Genomic DNA, 15,304 nt, shown 5'->3' on the forward strand with positions numbered 1-15,304 from the left:
CATATTAACCATAACATTTTCTAGTTAATCTAACTGAAAAAATATCAGATGTGATGACTAGTTAATCTAACAGTAAATACAATTTACTAATTATTTACGTGAACGATTGAGGACAGTAAATCCGACAGTAAATCATATTAACCAAAGTCCGTACTCTCCAACCAGCTTCAGCTCCGCGTCCAATCGCTCATTCTCGTACGAGCGTCTCGGCTTCTTGAAGGTCTTTCCATCCGTACAAAAACTGTATAGTAGAGACCAAATTATTCTACAAAATCAATAATTATACATCTCTTTATATGTATTACTGTACATTCTGTGGTAATTAATTAATGCAAATCACATCATGTGGATTATATATCAGCTATAGCCTTGACAGTTCTTTTTTTTTTCTTTTTCTTTTTTTACCTCTACTTCCAATAATCAACTAAAATTTATGCCGATTAGTCCTTGTTCGATCGGTACTCTTTTGTATTCCAGAAAGTTTTTGTTTTCTTCTTTTGGATTTTAGTTTACCACTGGGTTTATTGGAAGGTCTCTTAGTTGCTGATTTGTTCATTAAATGATATGTGATCATCGACGCCGTATGATCGGAAACTCGCTCATCCTCCTCTTCTTCTCGTTATTCAAAACCAAAGCAAAAAACCGAAACATTTCCGATTGAATAATAATAACAAAAACAAAAAAAAAGAATCGAATCGAGAGAGCGAACCTTTCTTGCGATCGGCCGACGATTAGCGGAGCAGGAGGCACGAGCCGGATCGTCAGAGAGATAACCATCGGGTTCATCGGTGGAGGGAGATTCCGGGTTTGGGAGAGCCCGCAGCGGAAGAGGAAGAGTGATAATGAGTCGGCGAGAGGCCGAGCGGCGAGAGATCGAGATCGAGCGAGTCGCGGAGGAGCCGTGGAGGGGGTTGAAGGGCCTGGGTAAGGAGGCTAGGGTTGAAGAGAGCTTCCTTGAGGATCGGTTATGGCCGCAACTCATCCTCCGTCGCCGCCGATAATGACGACGGCGATGATCGGCCTCGTAGCAGTGAAATCAACGGCGATCGGCAGGAGGAGGAGGAAATTTCAATGATTTCCACCGCCGACCACGAAGGCGCCGACGGGATCGACGGTGAGAATCGGGCTCCGAGCGGTGAAATCGACGGTGATGACGGTGGAGACAAGGAAGAGGGAGAGTTGGGGAGGATTAGGGTACGGATCGCGGTGGAGATGGAGTCGGCGAGGAGATCGGCGGCGGAGGTGTCGGAGGCGAGGAAGGTGGCGATTTTGGAGTGGAGAGCTTCGGAGAGGCTCTGGGAGTTTCGACGAGAGTTGTTGGGGGGGGGGGGGGGGGGGGGGGGGGGGGGGGCATTTTGGGTAATTTAATTGAATGTTGGCTATTGTTTTAAATAAAGAAATAGATTGGCTATAATTTTAAATCCCCCTTCTAAATAAGTTAGTTGTTAACAAATCTCTAAAGGTAAAATCCATTTTTTAATGAAAATTTGAAATGAAATAAAATAATTTTTAATTTGTTTTTATGATTGATCTGCCTAATCAGCATACATCTATGTCATTTAGAGAAACAACTAATTTATTAAAATTCATATGTTTAAAAATATAGATACTTAGTATTTTCTTCTAAAAATGTAGTAAAAATCTAATTTTATAATTTCAGGAATTAACTAAGTAATTTAGCTACCTTATGATGTCTCTATAAAGTAAAATTTCCGTTATAATTATTAGTGGATTTCACATTTTTCACAGCATAAAATTATAGTTTAAAGTGTAGTCAGTACTTGTACTTGGCTAATTAGCTTTTCAAATTTTTTTCTTTTGAAATAATTAGCGTCTTTCAATTTAGCAAACAGAAAACTTTAATGCTTTTTTTAATAAAAACAAATAATAAAAATAGAAAATAAAAGAGGAAACTGCAATGCTTCTACGCAAGGAATACGGAATTCGCTAAAGTGAAGATCAGTTAAATTATAATACTCTGAATCCCGGATTTATCGCGAAAGTTCCCCAATCCCGCCAAACCCCTTCTCTCTAATCCTAAAATTTCCCTCCATTTCCCGAATCTCACAACCAAGCCCAACCCCAACTTTCCACTCTCGCGACCAATTTCTAGGGTTTTCGTCGAGGCAGCCATGCCTTCGATCATCTCGCCGGGGAAAATTCTCCGGATAGACCTCGAGAATTTCAAGTCCTACAAAGGCCTACAAACAATCGGCCCTTTCTTCGACTTCACGGCGATAATAGGGCCCAATGGAGCCGGAAAATCGAACCTCATGGACGCGATCAGCTTCGTGCTAGGCGTACGGACTGGTCAGCTTCGCGGAGCCCAGCTGAAGGACCTGATCTACGCCTACGACGACAAGGAGAAGGATCAGAAGGGCCGGCGAGCTTTCGTGCGCCTCGTGTACCTCCTCGGCAATGGCGCTGAGCTCAGCTTCACGCGGACCATCACCAGCGCCGGCGCTAGCGAGTATCGCATCGACGGCGCTTCGGTCTCATGGGAGGACTATAATGCCCGCCTTCGCTCCATCGGTATCCTCGTCAAGGCTCGCAATTTCCTCGTTTTTCAGGTCAATTTTCTTTTTCTTTTTCTTTTTTTTGCCATTAATGATGTATATTACGGCCGTGAATTTTGTGTTTTGTTGTCAACTGGCCTTCACCACTCTTTTTATCCTTTTTTATGAAAACACTGGACACGATATTGTCCTGGGTTTGTGATTCTCTGATACAAAATATTTAGTTGAAAAACCAAATTTGGTATGACTTCGTTTGAACTGTGAGCTCAAATTGGTTGCTAAATTTGTGGATAATTGAAATTTGACTTTGCGTTGAATCTTGTGGTTCAATTCTGTATTGGCCTGATACTGCAATCTTTGAAAGAGGAGGTTAGCAGCGAGTTAGGTCAATTGGCGTAGAGGATGAATTCTCTTCTTCTTTCTCCCAACGTCAAGGAAGGAAGTCAAAGTTTAGTCACGCGTCTCAAGCGGCAATTATACCTTCTAGCTGGGGGGATTTGGGTTTAACAAAACAGCTGTATTTTTTTTATAACCGTGGTGTCCGAGTTAAACCCTACTACAATCAACAAGGCCCTGGCATTATTGACTGTGTGACTACCCCAGTGGCTCCTATTGTTGCGTTCAGATGGAATCGAACCCGGGACTGACAAGGTCTCAAGAATCTCCCTTACCACTAGACCAACCCCTTGGGGTTAGACCAACTGTATTTTTTATGCTCAGAGTATTCTTTTGGGGAGTCGTGGGGAAGGATTAATTGTTGTATCGCCTTAAATTTTGAATTTTAGTTATCTTTCTCTGACCTTTCTCTCTCAAAAGACTGATCTAGTGTGATTTAGGTTGTATCTTGCTTTGGTTTATCCCAGCTTTTTTATTTTATTTTTTAGTTTCTCTTCATTTTATGTTATTTAATTTCTTCTAGGAAAAAATGGTGCAGAGGATAAAAATCCAATGGCCAGTGTTATTATACAACCATCTACACTGTGTGCTGATTATTGGTTCCGATCGCCACTTGCAGATCTCAATCTCTTGTCTTAATATTGAACATCAATTGAATCGTTCATGCAGGGTGATGTGGAGTCAGTTGCATCTAAAAATCCCAAAGAGTTCACTGTACTTCTGGAGCAGATCTCAGGTTCTGATGAACTGAAGAGAGATTATGAGAAATACGAAGAAGAAAAAGCCAGGGCTGAAGAACAATCAGCTCTTGTTTACACGAAAAAAAGAACCATTGTCTCAGAAAGGAAGCAAAAGAAAGAACAAAAGGAAGAGGCAGAGAAACACCTACGACTGCAAGAACAATTGGTTTGGACTGTTATTCCCTTTTATTTTTCTTATATCTGTTTGTTTTGTTGTGGCTTTGGATTTTCTTCATACTACAGAGTGTAGTTGTTTTCATTTCTCATTTTACTCATAAATTTTTGTCTCTTACTAATACGAGTAGAGACTTTTATCCTGTTATAGTTTTGCGTGGTCTTCTTTAATTAGTCTTTTACGACTCTTTAAGGCCTTGCCATCATTTTATTTGCAGAAATCACTGAAGGGAGAGTACTTTTTATGGCAATTGTTCAACATCGATAAGGATATTACAAAGACAAGTGAGGACCTTGATGGAGAAAAGAGAAGCCGCGAAGAAGTCATGAAAGAAATCGATAGTTTTGAGGGCGAAGCAAGTAAGAAGAAGAAAGAACAAGCCAAATATCTGAAAGAGATTGCACAGTGTGAAAAGAAGATCGCTGAGAGGAACAATAAACTTGACAAGCATGTGAGTTTTTATAGGTTTAATAGATTTTTATATCTAGTTTCGTACGGTGTTAATATTATTTTTATCAAATGTTGATTAATACTAGAAGAAGTGGAGAAGGATCTGTTTATAACATTTGAATATGTTGGAATGATAAAAAGAGGAGCTAAATGGCTAGCATTGTCCTGCAAGCTTCAGTGTAGTGTATTTGGATGGCTAGTAACAGGATTACTAGGATCCTAATATCGAGGAATTCCTTATGCAAGTTACTCAGTTAGCGGCGTTAGCACTTCGCTTTAGTGTAAATGAGTGTGGAGGGTGTATATTTTGAGTTGTCATTAGGGACTGATCATGAAATCTAATTTAAGGACGAGTAGATCTAAAAATTGATGTTCACCATAATAATATATATATATATATATATATATATATATATATATATTTTAATTTCCATGTATGGTGTTTAACCTTGTCTCTTTTCAAAGAAACTACATGATTTCCAGCTCCAGAATAAAATGAATTCTTATTTTGTCAGTTTCTGGTCTGGTTATTTATTTATCAAATAATTTTAACAATTTTTTTTCTACGATCATTTATAAAATAAATTATAGTCTCTTTAAATATAAGATATAAAAGGTTTAGATTTAGGATAGGAATGTAATTGATATGCGCACAGCAGTTTTGGCGTAATTGGCTTGTGCTTTTATGTTTGCCACAAACCAAAGACATAGAACTCCTTACTCCGTGCAGCAACCAGAGCTTCTGAAACTAAAAGAGGAAGATTCTCGCATAAACTCAAAAATAAAGAGACAGAAGAAGGAGCTTGACAAGAAAAAGGAAGAAAGGAGGAAACATGCTGTGGATATAAAGGAGCTTCAGAAAGGCATACGAGATCTGACTGCAAAATTAGAGGATTTACAGGAGAAAGGAAGGGACAGTGGAGATAAGCTTAAGTTAGACGAAACAGCCTTGGCAGAATATTTTCGAATGTAAGTAGTCATAACCTTTTAGATTTTTCTTTTCATATTTTAGGGCTGATCTTTAATCAAATTTTATTTTTTCTCGTAGAAAAATTTGAGAGCTAAATCTATTTTGACTTTGTTTGAAATGTTGGCTATACAGTAAGGAAGATGCTGGGATGAAAACTGGAAAGCTTAGAGAGGAAAAAGAGGTTCTGGATAGGCAACAGCATCTTGATCTTGAAGCTCTTAAAAATTTAGAAGAAAATCTTCAGAAATTGAGAAATCAAAGCAGTGAACTAGATTCCCAGGAAGACGAAAGGCAGAAAAGGCTGAAAAAAATTGATGATATGTCGGCAAAACATAAGACGGACCTCACAGAGCAGAAGAAAGAACTGCGGACGTTGCAAGAAAATCATCGGAAATCCAGGTCATTAAACTTTCTTTGGTATTTATTTAAGTGAGGATTTGCAAAAGGTCAAAATTTATCTGCCATTGGTTAACAGAGTTCTATGCAGGCTTTGATAGGTGTATCTTTCTAGCATCCGCTGTCCAAATTTTCTTTCCATAGCAATTTTTTTGGCATTATTTTGTACTTAAATTTATACCACTGACGTGGTTCTTATAATCGTTATCATCTTCAATTATTACAGGAACAAATTTGACAGCTTAAAGTCAAAAATCAATGAACTAGAAAACCAACTTCGGGAACTAAATGCGGATAGATATGAAACTGAGAGGGATGCCAAGTTGTCTCAGGCAGTAGAGACTCTTAAACGGTTGTTTAACGGCGTCCATGGACGAATGACAGATCTTTGTCGCCCTACACAAAAGAAGTATAATCTTGCTGTTACTGTTGCTATGGGTAGATTCATGGATGCAGTGGTTGTTGAAGATGAACAAACTGGAAAGGAATGCATCAAGGTTTGTCTACATCCCTCGTTAATTTCTTTAAATGTATGCATTTCTGGGTGCTGCCACGGTCATCTGTGTATATGTCCTTTACATTGTTAATTAGTTATAAATTTATGTTTTCAATCACTTCATTTCTTTTTTCTAGATATTGGATGTTTGAAATCAAACCATTCATAAATGTCCCATGGGCTTTAGTTGAATGGCGAGGAAGAAAACATGTGAGGTCCAACTTTGGTAGTGGTCGTACGTTCGATTCTTAGGGGTTACACTGTTCCTCCTTTGCGCATTAATAGCACTCGACTAGTCGCAAGCTAAGTTAGCAAGAGAGAACGGAAGACAGTCTTTACAATTTGCGAAAGCCTCGAAGTGATATTACAAATAATAAGCGCTTAGCATTAAAGAGCCTTCGTAGCCATTTCTTCTAAGATACAATCATTCCCACGACATCAGATCCACTATAGAATGGCTCGGAAGATACTCGTAATTGCATCCCACCAGTTTTTGATATACCCGGAATTTCGAGCTAGTAGAAATGCTGAATTCAGATAGCTAAGATTCTCCACCGGAACCTGGGTTTTCAGCAGTGCGTTCTCCCAGATTAGATTGCTCATGAATATATAATTATGTTAAATCTCTTTCTTCTGGCAGTATTTGAAGGATCAACGGCTTCCTCCTCAGACATTTATCCCACTTCAGACTGTTCGTATAAAGCCAATTAGTGAGAGATTGCGCACCTTAGGTGGTACAGCAAAGCTAATCTTCGATGTGATCCAATATCCTTTTTCTGCAATAATGCTCGATGCCACTTCAGAGACCCACTTGATCCGTGATGTTTTAATCCTGTGGGCTAAAAACTCTATTCCTGTTCTCTTAATATTCCATGTATGCTATACTTGCACACACACCTGCATGCGTCCAAACGATTATTTAGATTATATAAACTACGGTAGCGTGGGATGGTGGTTCTGCACTATTTCTTGATGCATATTTACTTATATATGTTCACAAATATATTTGAAGAATTGATAACCAGAAATTTAGATAAGTAGACTTGTCATTTGGCAAGAATAGAAAACTTGTAATTGCATATTTAGTTATTAGCTCCATGTGCCTGTCCCCTCCTGCATGCTTGTCATTTTCTCAAATAAGATATTATGGTTTTGAGGTCATTGATTCGTTTTCCCATATATGAATTTTGTTGTATTTTTTAATTGCTTCATGTCAAGAGTTTCTTCTGAATTTCAAATTGCGTTAAGCTTGTGAACTTAACTATTGTACATTTGATCCTGCATTGGAGAAGGCAATTATTTTTGCTGTTGGAAGTACCCTTGTTTGTGATGATCTTGAGGAGGCCAAGGTTTTAAGTTGGACTGGCGATAGGTTTAAAGGTACTTGGTTCTCTACCTGATATGCTTTATACACTGGCCTTGAAAAATGTTTGCTAATTACTTTTTCTGTTAGAAGAGCTAGAATTGATTAATACAGAAGAGGGAGCTTTCTCGTGGGCAAGTTTATTGTATTGTTGGGTCGCTTTTGAAACCAACAACCTCTTTAATTTTTAATAAAATGTATGTTTCTTTTTAAGAAAATTTGTAACTATAAAAAAGAGAGTACAGTAGAGATTACAAATCAATAAGTATACTGTTTTTCTAAAAAAGAAACTATTAAATACACTACCCTTTATCTATGATGTTGAATCAGTTGTCACGGTCGATGGGATTCTTCTCACCAAGTCCGGTACAATGACTGGTGGTACAAGTGGTGGAATGGAAGCAAGATCAAAACAATGGGATGATGATAAGATAGAAGGTTGGTTTAGTTAATATATAGTATACATCATTTGCTTTGGGGTGGCGGTAAACGCGGTGTGTTGTGTATATATTTTGATTCTTTGCATAGCAGTTTGTATTAATTATTTTGATTGACGGTTACCCTATTGTAGGACTGAAGAAGAATAAAAAAGACTTTGAGTCAGAGTTGGAAAAGCTTGGGTCAATAAGAGAAATACAACAAAAAGAGTCTGAAGCATCTGCAAGGATTAGTGGGTTTGAAAAGAAGATCCAGTATGCAGAGATTGAAAAGGTGACCTGGAAACAAAGAAAAGAAAAATCTGACTATACCATTCTTCTAATGGGCGACTTTTTAGATTTGTTTAATTTTTATATTGATCTTTTTGTATCATTCTCTGAAGCTTAAATACGGTGGTACAAAAGACCTGTACTTAATCTGTTAAGTTTACAAAAGCTATGTTAGTAATTCGTCCATTTAATTTTAGGGAGCGCTAAGTGTTAGACTTGGATATTATGGTTTGAAGATCCCAGTGGTAATACCTATTGTTTAGGCAATAATGTTTCTATTCACTCTCAGTTTGAGGTTTCTCAGTGTCACTTATAGTGAACATCCTAATTGTTGTGCTCATCAAGTTTAGTGAGAATCCCATTTGTTGACTATGTCCAACCGTGGCGGGTTGGGTATATTAATCTACATAGCTTTTGTAAAATGTAGTCCGTGACCTACATCTAGGATTGATTCTTCCAGGTTTTTTTAATTTTTTTTTTTTTCGATGAATGACCTTGAGGTAAATTGATTGTGTGTTGGTGTTTTGTTTGCAGCGTAGTATTGAGGACAAACTTACCAACTTGAAGAAGGAGAAGAAGATTATAAAAAATGAAATTAATCGTATTACCCCTGAAGTTCATAAGGTGACATATGGTTCGATTTCCCTCTTTACAGGAATATTATAATTCAAAACAACCATTTACTTGCACCGTGTTTTATGTGTACAGTTTAAAGAAGCTATTGATAGGCGAAGCACAGAAATAAATAAGCTGGAGAAGAGGATCAATGAAATTACTGATCGAATCTACAAAGACTTCAGTAAATCTGTTGGAGTTGCAAATATCCGTGAATATGAAGAGAATCAGCTGAAGTTTGCACAAGAATTTGCTGAAGAAAGGCTTAGCTTGAGTAGCCAGCTCTCCAAGTTCAAATATCAGTATGCTCTACTTCTCTGTTTTTCCAATCCAAATTTTCTGTTAATGGCCATGGTAAAGCTTTAATTCCTTGTTCAGTTTTCAAGTTGCAGTTCAAGTCTTCCATTATGAACATTTCATGCATAAGCAGTGCAAATAAAATGTTCATAGGTGAAATAACTGTTGCAATGTGCTTATAAGAGCATACGTTTGTTCAGGTCTATGGGCTTCATACACTTGGATGAACTTTAATTATTCCTACGATGAAATGGTTTATTAAATATTTTGTGAGCAGTATGTATACGGAATGTATGCACAACTTAAGTGTATTTTCTCTAATCTTTTTTCTCGTTTCATTTTTCTCTAGGTTGGAGTATGAACAAAATCGGGATATGGAAACACGAATCAATGAGCTTGAATCTTCTATAAGTGCACTACAAAATGATTTAGAGTTGATTGAGAAGAGGGAGGCTGATGCCAAGTCGGCAGCCGAGAAAGCTATTCGGGAGATTAATGAATTGAAAGATGAAGTAAACGGTATGGCCATGTAGCATTTGTTTTACTGTAATTTTGTTTTAGAAACAATTTTTGTTGTGGTTGGAGATAATTTTGTTTTAGAAACAATTTTTGTTGTGGTTGGAGATAACTCCATTATAAACCTAGAGGGCACTAGCTAGGCCAATCTCAAATGAGACCGGACAACAAAAAAGCTTCAAAAATCTGTACATGACACAAGGGCCATTGGCGGTTCAAAGGCTAATCCTATCCAAAGTACTGTTTAAACAAATCTTGTATTCTTAACTTTCACCAATTCCTACCGTGTTTATAAACTTAGGTTTATCTAGGGTGAATTTTTCTCGTACGTAGTGTTATATCTATGAACCATATATATTTTTGCTGAAGCTCTTCCCTCTGTTTGATCTCTTAGTACAATATATACAAAAAACCCAGGACGTAGGCTTATGTCTCGGTTGTTTTGCATGTTTACGGGTACACGTGTTTCTAGGTGGTACGAATATTCATAGCTTACAAAGTCTAACATGCCTTTTTCTTTAATCCTCAACTGCTTGAAGAATGGAAGTCCAAGTCTGAAGAGTGTGAAAAGGAAATACAGGATTGGAAAAAGCGGGCTTCTACTGCTACAACAAGTATTTCAAAACTTAACCGTCAAATAAATTCAAAGGTTAGTATCGTCTCCAAAAAATTTGTACTTATTTTTTGACGACTTTGAGTACCCATTAGTGTTCCTTGTGGTAACAGGAAACCCAGATTGAGCAACTAATATCAAGGAGGCAGGCGATTGTAGAGAAATGTGAATTAGAATATATTGAGCTTCCCATCATTCCAGACCCAATGGAGACTGAAACGTCAATACCAGGCCCTGCTTTTGATTTTAGCCAGTTGAATAGGAAATATTTACAGGACAAGAGGCCTTCTGAGCGGGAAAAACTTGAGATGGAATTCAAGCAAAAGATTGATTCCATGATATCAGAAATTGAAAGAACAGCACCCAATTTGAAAGCCTTGGATCAGTATGAGGCTCTAAAAGAGAAGGAGAGAGTTGTATCTGAAGAGTTCGAAGCTGCAAGGAAAGAAGAGAAGGAAAAAGCTGATCTGTTTAACTCAGTTAAGCAGAAGAGGTAATGATTTTTGTGTTGCGAAAGACCCTTTTACCACAATATTCTAGTTTTCTTTTCTATTTTATTTCATAATTTTTTTCTCTTATTCAATCTTTGTGATCAGCGATTATATACCAACTAAATTTCCTAAAGAATTAACCTTGAGAAATGAAGAACGTTATTTTACCATATCCTCATCTCCCTCCATGCACATATTTTCTTTGCATGAATTAAACATTACGTCTTGTCCCTGAAGTTGTGTTTAACACCTAACATAAACCAATTTCGATCAAACAGGTACGAGTTGTTCATGGATGCTTTCAAGCATATATCAGAGAACATCAATAAAATATACAAGCAACTTACAATGAGTAGTACACACCCATTAGGCGGCACAGCGTATCTGAACTTGGAAAATGAGGACGATCCTTATTTACATGGCATCAAGTATTCTGCTATGCCACCAACAAAGCGGTACCGTGAAATGGACCAACTATCTGGTGGAGAAAAAACTGTCGCAGCACTCGCTTTACTCTTTTCTATCCACAGGTTTGTCCTTGACCTTTTCCTTTCCCCTGTATTTTCATTTTCGTTAGGCTATGTATGGAACTAGGATCTTGCTGGTTTGTCCTCAACCTTTTCATTTCCCCTGTATTTTCATTTTCGTTAGGCTATGTTTGGAACTAGGATTTCGCTATGAAAAAAATTTAAATTTGAAGGAAAATGGGAGGAAAAATTAGAATTCTCTATTGCGTTTGAAATTCAATAAAATTTGGAGGGATATAGAATGCAATTTTGAGTGTTACAACTTTCACTTTCTTGGACGTTCATTTTACTCGAATTTCCAATAAAAATGAAATCGAGATTTTAGTTGTACACTTTCCCTCAAATTTTCTTTTAGTCTTTTAATTCCTTGAATTTCCTCCTAACCAAGTAACACAAGGAAAATACAAGAGATTTTCATTTTTTTCCAGGTTCTTAAACTTACCCCTAGTCATAAGAAACTTAGCCGGGATCATCTAGTGATTATGCTCTTTTCTTATTATTAATATTTTTTATGTGAGAACTCGTGTAATTCTGTCACAGATGTTTGCGTTAACGTTTGTGTCGATCGGGTTCACTAACTGTCTTCTTTTTCACCTACTGCGAGTTTTTACAGTTTTAGGCCATCTCCGTTCTTTATATTGGACGAAGTTGACGCAGCGCTCGACAACTTGAATGTGTCAAAGGTTGCCGGATTCATCCGTTCAAAGTCATGCGAAGGAGCAAGGGCTACCCAGGACTCCGATGGAAGCACGGGTTTCCAGAGCATCGTCATCTCTCTGAAAGACAGTTTCTACGACAAGGCCGAGGCTTTGGTTGGGGTTTACAGGGATTCCGAAAGGGGGTGAGCGCCTTTCTGTTTCTGTTATTAATTGTCCTAATTAAAGAGACTACAAAGGCTATGATTTGAACATATACTTCTGTTTAGTAAGATTTTCCTTTTGGTACTTTGAGTTGTGAATCAAGTGTAATTTGTGTTTCGCAGCTGCTCAAGAACGCTGACGTTTGACCTGACCAAATATCGAGAGTCGTAGTTGTTCCCGTTTCGTCTGACGTTGGTGTAATATCTCATCCACTTGTAGGTACTTTTAGAGTTTAGTCACTCAGATTCCCGTACCGTAAATATGATCTGCGTAGCAGTTTGCTACTTCCCTAACAAGGACGACGGATTTAGGGACTGGAAATTGTTAAATCTGTGAATTTTAGTTGTGCTTTTTTTTTTTTTTAAATTTTTTTCTCTCGCTTCTAAATTCTAATAGTATCTTCTTGCCGACATCCTCTAATATTACGTTTCTTCTAACTTGTTGCTGCGACTTTTTCTTAATGACATTAATATTAGCCCTTTGTAACAATTTAATAATTAATATTTTTGAAATGGTACTCTGATTGGACGTCATTAATTATATCGTTTTCTCTTGATTCCATGCCTCTCCCAAACTCCATTTTTTTTTCTTTCTCTGTGCAAAACGAAAGAAACTTAAACTTTAGCCTCTTTAGACATTTTTTCCCTATTAATTGATGGGTTCTATGAAGCATTAAGAAGGCTTTCTTTTCAACTCTTTCGCAGGTATTTTTTTTTTTCTCTATGTAACGTGTATTCTCATTAGTTTGTGATTACTTTAGTTAGTATGAACAATAATCATTAATTTATTTTCTGTTTTGCAAGACTTTATGAGAAGTAATAAATTGTATGATTTTCAATTAGCTACAAATTTTTTTTATCTGATTTTTTTATACACGAATATTAAAAAGTTTTTGAAATGTGTATAAAATTTCATGATTTTTATATAAATAACTTTTATGTTAAAAATAATTTACGAGCAGCGTAGCTATTGAATATTTTTAAAATAGCTACAAAAAGGTTTTTGGATTGAAATTTTATACAACGTTTTTTTTATGTGTCACGTTTATAGGATAAAAGTTTGGTGAATTTTTAGACCAAAGAGTTTATGCGGGTGAGTGTTATTCCGACACGTGCGCAGATCTGTCCCAAATTTTAATAAAACTATTATTTCCTCTTTATATCCTTTAATTTGTTTTTAATGATTTAAGGCCGATTTTGATCATGGAACTTCAGAAGAAAACGTTCAAATTATTATTTTATGTTTCCTGGAATTTTTGCAGAATTTATCTCAACGGTTTTATTTTCTCGAGATTCCATAGCTGTGGGTATTTTAGTAATTTCACTTAGCGATCGATTCTAAATTTTTCCAAAAACATCTTCCGTCCATAATAGTATTTTTTTTTAGTGAGTAATTAGTGATATCTTAATTGTTAATCATTCCTATTAGGTTTTGAACTGAGTAGAGCGTTTTAGCCGTTCACGATCAAAGATCGTAATTTCAATCCCTAGGTGAGAACAATCTCTCTACAGCACATATTTGTTTTAAATAAAATTATGATGAGTTTTGTGATCCATGACGTGGTTGTTTGATAGTATTATGTGGTTTTGTTAATAGTTATAAGCCACGTGATACATGTTATGATATGCTTAAGTACGATGATATGATTTATGAGTTGTTATATATTATGCGATGATTACATGACGTTTATGAATTTTAGCTTATGATATGTTATGTTATGATAAATGATGATGATGTAGTAATAATGACATGTTTTTAAATTTATATGACATTATGTATGTTGATGTTTGCACATGTCTTTATGCTAAGGTGGAATGGTCTTTCATATACTCTATGTCATGTTATTTTTTTTAAGTTAAAATCATGTCACGTATGATGTTATGTATGATGGTTATCTATATTACATGTCATATTCGCATGTCACCTAAATAACACAGTGAAAAGATAAATAAGAGAGTCGTACCGCCTCGAGTTACGGAGGTCTACAAGGAGAATTTTCCGAGCCGACTTACGGGCCCAAATGGGGAAATTTCTCATATGTTATAAGTTTATAAGATGGAGCAAAGTATGAGACCTTGCAACCCCATATTTTTGTTTCCAAAGTGTACACTGAAATTGATACGACTACTCTAGGGGAGCCCCGAATAAAATATGATAAGATTTATGTTAAGAAAGACCATTCCACCTTTAGAATGAAAATACTAATAACCGGTTCATGCATTGCATAACTCATCTTTTTTTGTGAGTTTTATATTGTTGTCGCTGAGCGATAGCTCATTTCCACGAAAATTTTACGTATGTGCTGTAGGTAACCAACTTACTCCTAAGTGATGAGTATGGACCAGCGGCATCGATAGCAAGATGGTCGGGTTATGATTGCAACTACGTAAGAAAGACTTCCGCTAAGCATAAGATAAATTAGATTTAATATAATTTCTAAAATAAAGTTTTAATATATATTAAGTAGTGTGTTATAGTATTGTATCATTTTATTCTTAGCTTGATTAACAAATTTATTATAATTTATTTTCTATTAAGTTGGTATTAAAATACTATTTTTCAAGTAAATGTCAAAATATTTTCAAGTCAAAGATTTATCATGATCAAAGCTTAAAGTTTAGTTTTTATTCACTTATTTTGTTATATTGTTGACCAAATTATTTTTATAAGTACTAGTATGGTTTTATTGTTTTATGGTACTATTTGAGAATATATGTATTTGAAGAAAAAAAAAAATCCGTGAATTTTCAGATTACCGTTTGGTAAGGGTATTATATGATTAAAAAAAAATCCTCACATTTTTTTATACATAATTTTGTTAAGGAGTAAAATAAGTAAGTAAAGTAAGACAGTTGATAAGTGAGATTCATTCACACTTATCTATGACTCTTAGATAAGAATCGAAGCTTTTTCTTAATGTTTTTGATATTATTTTGTAGTTTTTATTGCATTTTCAGGTTTGAGAGAGTATGAGAAGGTGGTGGTGCGAAAACGGGCTGAATCGGAGCTAAATCGAGCAAGTTATGGTCATTTGAAGTCAAGTCAGCAAAAGTCAACGACGGTCAACAAGAAGTCAGCGTTTCAAGGCTGGTGCGCCGCGCCTATTGAATGGCGCGCCGCGCCCTGGTGGCTAAATTTACACCCGAGAGCTCGAGCGACCAACGCGCAAGAGAGGC

The 15,304-nt window shown here is 36.3% G+C and overlaps 1 protein-coding gene across 1 annotated transcript; it reads left to right on the forward strand.

The window, feature by feature from the left end:
• Positions 1-1,921: 1,921 nt before the first annotated feature.
• Positions 1,922-12,645, forward strand: TTN8 (Structural maintenance of chromosomes (SMC) family protein). The gene is made up of 18 exons (XM_089621907.1): positions 1,922-2,570; positions 3,582-3,818; positions 4,045-4,278; positions 5,008-5,246; positions 5,380-5,646; positions 5,870-6,140; positions 6,780-6,904; positions 7,410-7,519; positions 7,833-7,940; positions 8,074-8,213; positions 8,744-8,833; positions 8,918-9,126; positions 9,471-9,640; positions 10,177-10,286; positions 10,364-10,743; positions 11,020-11,271; positions 11,882-12,109; positions 12,251-12,645. The coding sequence occupies exons 1-18, from the start codon at positions 2,133-2,135 to the stop codon at positions 12,297-12,299; spliced, it is 3,657 nt and encodes a 1,218-aa protein (XP_089478033.1). The 5' UTR covers positions 1,922-2,132; the 3' UTR covers positions 12,300-12,645.
• The last annotated feature ends 2,659 nt before the right edge of the window (positions 12,646-15,304 follow it).

This window comes from Urtica dioica, chromosome 8 (assembly GCF_054948205.1).
Source record: "Urtica dioica subsp. dioica isolate 48M chromosome 8, U.dioica_male_clone48M_v1_H2, whole genome shotgun sequence".
Lineage (NCBI taxonomy): Eukaryota > Viridiplantae > Streptophyta > Magnoliopsida > Rosales > Urticaceae > Urtica > Urtica dioica.

Coding starts and splice junctions, on each gene's coding strand:
- TTN8 (XM_089621907.1), top strand. CDS start 2,133: ATGCCTTCGATCATCTCGCCGGGGAAAATTCTCCGGATAGACCTCGAG. Junction 3,819..4,044: donor TACGACTGCAAGAACAATTG/GTTTGGACTGTT, acceptor TTTTATTTGCAG/AAATCACTGAAGGGAGAGTA. Junction 9,127..9,470: donor CTCTCCAAGTTCAAATATCA/GTATGCTCTACT, acceptor ATTTTTCTCTAG/GTTGGAGTATGAACAAAATC.